At 45.1% G+C, this 9,422-nt stretch overlaps 1 protein-coding gene across 1 annotated transcript in view; it reads left to right on the top strand.

The window, feature by feature from the left end:
• The first annotated feature begins 388 nt into the window (after window positions 1-388).
• The window catches only part of BFSP2 (beaded filament structural protein 2), a 36,156-nt gene continuing 27,122 nt past the window's right edge, over window positions 389-9,422 (top strand). The window contains exon 1 of the mRNA XM_065398409.1: window positions 389-850. Coding sequence (XP_065254481.1) covers window positions 395-850 — 456 coding nt within the window. The 5' untranslated portion in view covers window positions 389-394. The remainder of the gene's footprint in view (window positions 851-9,422) is intronic.

Genomic DNA, 9,422 nt, shown 5'->3' with positions numbered 1-9,422 from the left:
ATATATATATATATATAAATGTAAAATGCTAAGAATCTGTCTGGCTTGCAGCCTAGAAAACACCAGTATTATTTTAACATATATACTATAAGGAATTATTGTTCTGTGGTCACTGTAAACAGCTTTGTCCTTTTCAGATGCTATACTTGCAGCAGTAGCAGCAGAGAGATTTCTTTTTAAATGGATTTGCTGACTCCGTGAAAAGCCCCAATGTGACAAACATGCCTGTGATGATCAGTGAAACAATGCTAATGTTCCAGAAGGACTCGGGACAAAGCAAAAACAACACAAAACCAAAAATCTGCTGGGTTCTGCAAATCCTACCAGTGTGGGTACGGCACAGAGGCTTCGAGGCAGAGTCAACTTGTTTAGTGCAATAGACTCTAGCTGCAGCATGCCCATGCCAAGACGTAGATCTTCATTCTTGGGGCAACAGCCCTCTTCCTCCACAACTGAAAGCACTGGGGCTACCAGCCAAAGGTTAAGCATTGGGGGTAGTGGCAGCCTACCTAGACCCCGAGGTGTCTATGTGGGTATTGTCCCCACTGGAGGTGTGAGCAGCCTAGGGACCCGCGTGTCCCGTAGAGCCCTAGGCATCAGCAGTGTCTTCTTACAAGGCCTGCGCAGCTCCTGTTCAACTGTGCCATTAGCCCAGGGGCTGGAAAAGGGAAGGGGCCTATCATATGAGAGCCTGAATGGGTGCCTGGTGGAGTACATAGAGAAAGTGAGAGCTCTCGAACAGGTCAACCAAGAGCTGGAAGAGCACATCAGAGTCTACCTGGAAAAGAAGTCATCCAATGTCAACAGCTGGGAAGCACTGAGAGAGAACTGGGAGACTATCTATCATCAAGTGAGTACAAGAACTTTAACAATGAAAAAGATTAATGAATCATTAGCAAACCCCTAGCAGTGGGTTTTGATGCTGATGATAAATGCCGCCTGATTCCAATGCACAGTGCCCTAGATGAAGGATTTCAAATCTATCTTCATCATAATTAGCATTATCATTTCACAGTGTATGGTGGAAAATGCTTATTAAACAGGAGAGCAGCCCCAGGCATTATGTACACGGGGGGGGGGAGGAGGAGGAGGATTGAAATGCACCCCCTGGTGTTATAGTCTGGCCTGATTAAAAATCAGTTATTTTCTCTTAGTTGTGGTTATTACACTGAGGAACAGAATTATTAAAAGAAAACTACTAAGATTGAATGAGTTTATCCACCAACTTGATATCATCATAACCTTGCTTTTAATTAGCAATTCAGATTTCAGTTTTATTCTCTCATTTATTTGACCACATTTTCAAAAGCTCTATTTAGTTAAAAGCAATTATTACATGGTCACAACCAGGTGGCTCCCGCCTGGACACTCCCCCCGTCCCCTCACCGTTCCCTGTTCTCCACATACTCAGTGTTTTATATACAAGTTAGGCAGCACATTCTACACAATGTTTGTAAAGAAAAATATTTAACACCTGACTGTAAAATGGTGACCATGTTTGTCTAGTGAACAAAGAATAAAAAAACCTGGAAAACCAACACAAACTTGCCAGTGATACTTTCTGCAGGGCTAATGAAAGGTCAAAGTAAAAACAGCAAGTATTTGAATCTTAATGTTTCACTTGAGCAATGTGCACAAGGCATACTCTTTCATTTGAGGATCTCAAAATACTTTTAAAATATTTATTGGCTAAATCACACAACACGTTTGAGGTAGGGTGGTTTCTTACTGGGCGAAGTGAGGCAAACATAGGTGAAGTAACTTGCCTTCGGGGTAGACAATGGATCAGTGGCAGAGCCAAAAAGAGAACCCAAATGTTCTGAGTCCTAGACCTATTCTTTAGCCATCAGACAGTACTTTCTCCCATTAGCAAAACAAGGTGGGAGAGGGAAAGACACTGTTTCATTGTGGTCCAGTGGATATGGTGCCCAACTGGGAGCCAGGAGACCTGGGATCAATCTTGAGCTCTGCCATTCATCACTTATGTACCCTTTGGCAAATCACTAAGTCTCTGTGCCTCAGTTTCCCCAACAAGTGGCAATTATGCTTTCCACTTTTGTAAAAACTTTGAGATCTATAGATGATAAACTATGAGTGTTAATATTATATTCAGATTCAGAGAATGAATGGGAAGAGTGTAGGAAAGTATCAGTTTTCTCTGACAGTGAGTACCAGACCCCAATAAATAGGGTAATCTAACTCTTCCCTAATGTAACAGCCTGGAAGGATAAATGTCTGAAGAGTCATTTTTCCCCTTTAGCATTGTACAGAGGTGGACATGAAAAATTCCTGTCTGTATGTTCCTAAAAGGACTTTGTGGGCCAACTTTTGAAAGCATCTGGCTTTTGGCTGCCAACAGTGTATGTGTACATGCACATGCCCCCATGTTGTACATACAACCCCCACTTTTGAACAAACAAACTAGATAAATGCATATACAAATACTGTACCTGATTTGAAGGTGCATGTGTAATACACTGGCTTAATGAGTGTGACCATGTCTCCCTCTAGTGGTTGCTACTGACTGATGAATAATAGAGTTACTTCTTTAGCTCAAATGGCAGGGATAAGTGATGATTACACTTACCCTGCTAGATTGAAGAGTCCATTGTTAAATATTTGTTCCTCATGTAGATACTTATAGACTGTAATCAAGTCACCCCTTAACCTTCTCTTTGCGAAGCTAAATAGATTGAGCTCTTTAAGTCTCTCTCTAAAAGGCATGTTTTTTATCCCAGTCATTCTTGTGGCTCTTTTCTGAACCCTCTCCAATTTATCAACATCTTTCTTGATTTGTGGGCACCGGAACTGGACACAGTATTTCAGCAACAGTCATACCAGTTCCAAATATAGAAGAAAAATAACTTTTTACACTCCTCCTTGAGATTCCCCTATGTATCCCAGGATTGTATTAGCTCTTTTGACCACAGCATCACACTGGATGTTCATGTTCAGCTGATTATCCACCACAACCCTAAATCTTTTTCAGAGTCACTGCTTCCTGATATGTAAAGGAGGAGGAAAACTTACCTTCCTTGTTTGAGTGATTATTAAATGTTTAGCACTAGAGAAGAGTTTAGAAGAGAGCGATTCCTTGGCCTTACCCCTCAGGAAAATAACTACTGTATGTAATTCTAAATGCTGCAATTAAAGGATCAGTCCTTTATTTCTTTCAAACTTAATACTCCCATTTGAATGGATATGGACAATAGCTGACTCCCACTGTACTGAGATTGATTGCAAATGAAGGGTTCCATAAGGAAAACTCCAGTGATCTTCCAAAATCTCAGAACCACATAATCTCCATTGAAATCACAACAGTGATGAAATTGGCCCGCCACATTTTTTCCCATTTCTGTTATTCTGTACTTCTAGGATTTGAACTGTACTATTTGCCATGACAGACAAAATAAGTTCCCCCTGCCCCTTTTTCATTCACACACACCCAACCGAATACTCATCGAGATTTAACTAACCTCTCATCCCCTATAAACTTACTAAGATTATTTTAAGCACTCTCTTTTTTCAGGTGCTTGTATTTCTCTGTGGGGAGGAATTATCATTACAAATAACTTTCTATTTTGGGGAAGAGACATTTAATTAGAATTTTAAATCTTTTTCACTTTACATAAGCAGATTGGGAAGGGAACTGAAAGGAAGAGGGTGAGAAGGATAAAATTAAGTAAATTTAAATTTCTGTCACATACATTCCTTTCAGCAAGATTTTTTCAATAGACTTAGTTCCTGTAGAAATCCTCCCACTCTGCGTCTGTCCCAACTAGCATGCGTACACTTGCTTCAATAAAAAGCAGTTGTCCAGGCTGATAATTAATACAATTAGTTGGCTGGTAGCTTCAAATCATCCTGATCTGTCTGTCTTTTGGTTAAACAACAGGCATAGGTTGCTGATGGAGGGACAATACCAGATCTAATGGTTTATTGGGCTGATCTGACAAAATATAGATCTTTGTTTTTTTAAACTTTCCCTTGCTTAAACTTCCTCTTTGCTTTCCTTTTCAAAATCAGTTCATCTTCTAGATTCTTTGAAGAAAGTAGCTGATTGTATTGGTGACTCCCCCCAGCCCCCCCGTAAAAGCACTTGAAACTGTCATTCAAATAAACAGAATGAAAGCATCCATCAACTGCTAGCGAGACCTTCTCCCAGTTTCAGAGTTTGTAACTTCTTTAGTCCAGTCATGTTCCACTGACTAGGAATACAAATGTAGCCTCAAATTTAGGCAACCCACATACCAGGGTATTTCAAAAAGGGTATTCACGCTAGTGAAAACTTGGACATATTTTGAAAACAAACCCGTTTTTAATTTTACTGGATAGTTATCTGTCATTTATGTTTAAATTACTCTTCTCTTTGACAGTTTCCATTTACTGTTCCTACCTGCCCTTTTAATAGAATCATAAAGGTGAACTTTTGCTACCACAGTCGTTTCCATGGTAACTGATTTTCATGCAATTTAAAAAAGGTTTGTGATTTCTGTACCAACAGTAGGAGGCCTCTAGCAGCTTAGTGCCATTAATAGGTTAATAGCTTTTGGACTGAATAAGTTTTAGTTTTTCAAGTTTGTCTTAATATTTAATTTTTCTTTAAATTACAGGAACATGACATATTAGACAGATTTTTGCATAATACCTCAGAATGTGCATGAACAATTGAGCTAAATAATGCAGCATGCCATAGCTTTGTTACTTAGCATATGTGCATTTTTTCCCAATGGCCGCTTAATAATGAAATCTACTGCATAACTAATTGGAACCATTTGTTCAACATTCTTTAATGTGTTAAATGAGTATGTATGATTAGGACCCTTACTTATATGTTGCTCCCTAACACTTGGAAAACTTAGTGCTTTATTTTTCTGATTTCCTATGCATAAGTGCCCAATGTTAAAGTCAAATCTCATTATGAGCTTCATTTACTCTTCTCAGTTTAAAAAAGAAGATAAGAAAAGAAAAAAGCACAAAGTGCTTGAGAGGAATAATTGTAAAACTAATTCATCCATTTACACTCAAATGTTGCATTTCATACAAATAAAATAGAGAATGTGCTTCTGTGAAGATCCCTCAAGCCAAGATTCCCTTCTGTTTTAACACTGGATGCCTCTGAGTTCTGCATATGTGGAACACAACTTCAGAAAAGTATATTAATTTGAACAATAGAAGATTCCCAGCTAAGAAGCATTAAAACCCCAGTAGAACACCCATATCCCCACTGACTTTCATGGCAGTTAGATTGGTTCCAGAGTGTCTGATCTTTGTAAGCACTCCACATGCAGAACTCCCATTAACTTCAGTAGGAATTCCATATACTGAGCACTAATAGGATTGGGCCTCAATTCACATCAATTAGTATAAAAAGAAATATTTTTAAAGGTCAGTACATAAATTACCACTACATTACTGTAACAGCTAATACAGATTTTGCATGTCCGTTTATACTGTTTTTTAGTAAAATGGTGTTAAGATGGCATCCACTGCATCACCTAATACATATGCTAATAAAAAAATACACAGCACTTTTAATAAATGCAACCCCTCCAATGTGTCATGTGAACCACTGCACATCGTACAGTGCTACCCAGATAAAAGTGTAAAACTGTCACAGTACATGGACAGTTTCCCTCCAGGCTTTTAAAGAGCCACCAACTGCACTTTCCTTAAAAGGGAAAGTCGTGGTGAGTGCTATAATAACCTCAGGTCAGTTAGTAAAAAGAATTAAATTTTGCCGCTTTTGAGATCTCCTTGAGCCTGAGGCCCCTCCTCCTTTCCAAGGGAAAAGTCCAGGGGTGAAAGTAACTTAAAGGATTTACGGGTACTCCGGAGTCCTTCAGAGGGGGCATGGCCTCTACCGGAAGAGGCAGGGCCTTTAAATCCCCAGGCGCTTTAAATCAGGATTTAAAGAGCCCGGGGCTGGGGCTGTGGTAGCAGCAGCTGGGAGCCCCGGGCCCTTTAAATCACCCCCGAAGCTACCAGCTGCAGAGGCGACTGGAAGCCTTGGGGGTGATTTAAAGGGCCCGGAGCTCCAGCTGCCGCTACCGCAGTGTAGCCCCGGGCACTTTAAATCACCATCGGAGGGGGCTCCCGGCTGCCGCCGCTACCTCAGAGCCCCAGCCTCTGGCGGAGCTTTAAAGGGCCCGGGGTTCCGCTGCAGTAGCGGCAGCCGGAAGTCCCCGGCCCTTTAAATCACCACCAGAGCCCCGCTGCCGATACCGCAGGGCTCCAGCAGTGGGGCTCGGGTGGCAACTTAAAGGGCCCCAGAGGGTAGCGGCAGTGGGAGCCTCGGGCCCTTTAAATTGCCACCTGAGCCCTGTTGCTGGAGCCTCGGGGTAGCAGCGGCAGCCGGGGGCTCGGGCGGTGATTTAAAGGGCCCGGGGCTCCGGCTGCCGCTACTGCCCCAAGCCCTTTAAATCGTCCCCAGAGCCCTGCTGACAGAGCCCTGGGGAGACGGTGGCGGGGCTCCGGCGGCTATTTTAAAGGCCGGGGCGGTAGCGGCTGCCACAGCCACGAACCCTTTAAGTAGCTGCTGGAGCCCCGTCGCCGCTACCCCAGGGCTCCGGGGACGATTTAAAGGGCCCGGGGCGGTAGCAACGGCAGGAGCCCCGGGCCCTTTAAATCGCCGCCCGAGCCCCGCCGCCGCTTCGCCAGGGCTCTGGCAGAGGGCTCCCAGAGCCCCGGGCCCTTTAAATTGCCGCCTATCTGCCCTGGTACGGTGCACCGGCTCTTGCCGGTACGCCGTTCCGGGGCGTACCAGCTTACTTTCACCTCTGGAAAAGTCCCTCTTCCAGCAGAATTACCTAGTCTGCTAGCAGCAGCAGGAGGGTGTAGGACAGGCAGTAGCTGCTGCTGTTGCTTGTCCTAATAGCATCAGACACTGCCCCAAGAGCTGCAAGGAAGTGAGAAACCTATTTCTCTCCTTCCCCACAAGGTTCTGGTGGAATGTAGGCAAGCAGGGAAACATCCTGACTGCCCAAAATTGGCTGATAGTGGCTAACATGCACGTTCTGGGGGATCCCTGCTGGATTTCCGGATTCCCTTTCTGCACCCGACTTTCAGTTTTAGTGCCCTCTTTCTGTTCCTCCCTTACTGGCATACAGGTCTGTCGCATCTTACGCTGGGGTTACGTTCTGCAGTCAGCGCGTAAAGCGAAAATCGCGTATAGTCAAAATTACATTGAGTGTAATGGCGGGCGGAATCGCCCGCACTACAGGTACAGTATTACAATTGTTATTTTTCTCTTTTTGTTTTTGTTTTTGCTGACTGCGTAAAGCTGAAATCGCGCATGTTAAATGTGCGTAAGATGCGACAGACCTGTATTTAATCCCCTTCCGCCCCCAGAGACTAATCTACTTTATTAGCCTGCAGTAGCAAAGGCTTCTCTTCCAGCTTCACTGTGGTCCTTTTCCTTAGCTCCTGATAGCTTTCTCTTTCAGTTATAGCCACTCTGCTCACGGTTCTGCCTACCTTGCAACTGTCTCTACAGCTGTGCAGTGGGAAGCAGAAATGGGAGCTGGCTTTCTGGTTTAAAAGGGGAGCCATGAAGGGTTGCCAACTTTCTAATCACACACAACCAGACACCCTGGTCCCGTACCTGCCCCACTCCTTCTCCGAGGTCCCGCCCCCGCTCACTCCACCCCCCTCCCTCTGTCGCTCACTCTCCCCCACCCTCACTCGCTCATATTCACCGGGCTGGGGTAGGGATTCAGGGTGCTGGAAGGGGTGAAGGCTCCAGCTGAGGAGTGGGAGCTCAGGAAGGGGGAAATTAGAGCGTCAGGGTGCAAGAGGGGGTTCTGGGCTTGGGCAGGGGGTTGGCGGTGTGGGAGGGGATGAGGGTCCGGCTGAAGGTGCGGACTCTGGGGTAGGGACGGGGATGAGGGGTCCGAGCTGGGGGGGGGGGGGGGGGGGACCGACGGGTTCGGAATGCAGGAGGGAGCTCAGGGCTGTGGAGCTGGCACTCAGGGCAGGGGCAGCACGCGGAGCCTCCCTGGCTGTCCCTCCGCCTAGGAGCCGAGGGACATGTTGCCGCTTCCGGGGAGCTGCATGGAGTCAGGTAGAGAGCCTGCCAGCCATAGGCGCCAACTTTTCCCAGCACCGGTGGGTGCTTGCCCCCGGCCCGACTCCGCCCCTGCCCCGCCCCCATTCCAACCCCTTCCCCAAAGTCTCCGCCCCATCCCTGCCCCTATTGGACCTCTTCCCAAAATCCCTGCCCCGGCCCCGCCTCTTCCCGGAGCGCGCCCCATTCCCCCTCGTCCCCCCTCCCTCCCAGCGCTTGCTGCCGCAAAATAGCTATTTTGCAGCGTCAAGCGCTGGGAGCTTGGGGGAGAAGCGGGGTCGCGGCACGCTCAGGGCAGGAGGTGGAGGCGGAGCGGAGGTGAGCTGGGGCGGGGAGCTGCCAGTGGGTGCAGAGCACCCACCAATTTTTCTCCGTGGGTGCTCCAGCCCCAGAGCACCCACAGAGTTGGCGCCTATGCTGCCAGCCCCACGCCGACCAGACTTTTAACGGCCTGGTCAGCGGTGCTGAGTGGAGTCGCCAGGGTCCCTTTTTGACCAGGTGTTCTGGTCAAAAACTGGACACCTGGCAACGCTAGGGTCATGAAGGGTGCTACTGAGCAGCTGGAAGAGGCTGTCTAATAGTCTTCAGACTGACACAGGACATCGTTGAGGCTAAGAACTTAGCAAAAAGGAATTGTATATTTTTATGAATAATAAGAATATACAAAATTATCATAATCAATGAGAGCAAACATTTTGGAAAATATATTAAACCTCATGCTTCAGGGTTTAAGCCAATCTCTAACTATTAGCAATCAGGAAATCATCAATCATCTTGAGAGAATTCTCCCCCCAGGGACCAGTGTAGTACAATTTACAAGATGCATTACCAGGAGTGGAAGGTGTACCTCTCTTTGAAGCATCAGGTAATGGCCACTGCCAGAGACAGGATACTAGATGGACCAATGGTTTGATCCACTGTTGCAAATCATATTTCCTATGAATATTGGGAAAAGAAATTAAAAACTAAATGTCTATGATTCACAATAAAACTAGTGGAAAAATTGCACTTTGGCGTTAGTCTAAGAATTAAAAGCATATGTTCAAAGGGTAAATTACAAAGTCATTACAAATATGAATATAAAAATATTATTATGTGACAGAAGGATTATTAATTATACTATTTTGTATTTTATAGCACTTTCTATCTTAGGATCTTAAAATGCACTACAAACATTAAAGAATTAAGGTTCACAGCACTCCTGTGTGGCAGAGAAATATTCTCATTTTACAAATGGAGGAAGCAATATCTAACTGATGTTACTTACTCCCCCATGAGCCTTGTCATTTTAAATGAACATAGATAAGGACATTTCCTAAACTGCTGCATCACTCATTGTAATTAATGCAGCAGTGAC

The sequence above is a fragment of the Emys orbicularis genome, chromosome 2 (genome assembly GCF_028017835.1).
Source record: "Emys orbicularis isolate rEmyOrb1 chromosome 2, rEmyOrb1.hap1, whole genome shotgun sequence".
Lineage (NCBI taxonomy): Eukaryota > Metazoa > Chordata > Testudines > Emydidae > Emys > Emys orbicularis.
The sequence above is the reverse complement of the archived record's forward strand: the minus strand, read 5'-3'. Positions and strand labels throughout refer to the sequence as shown.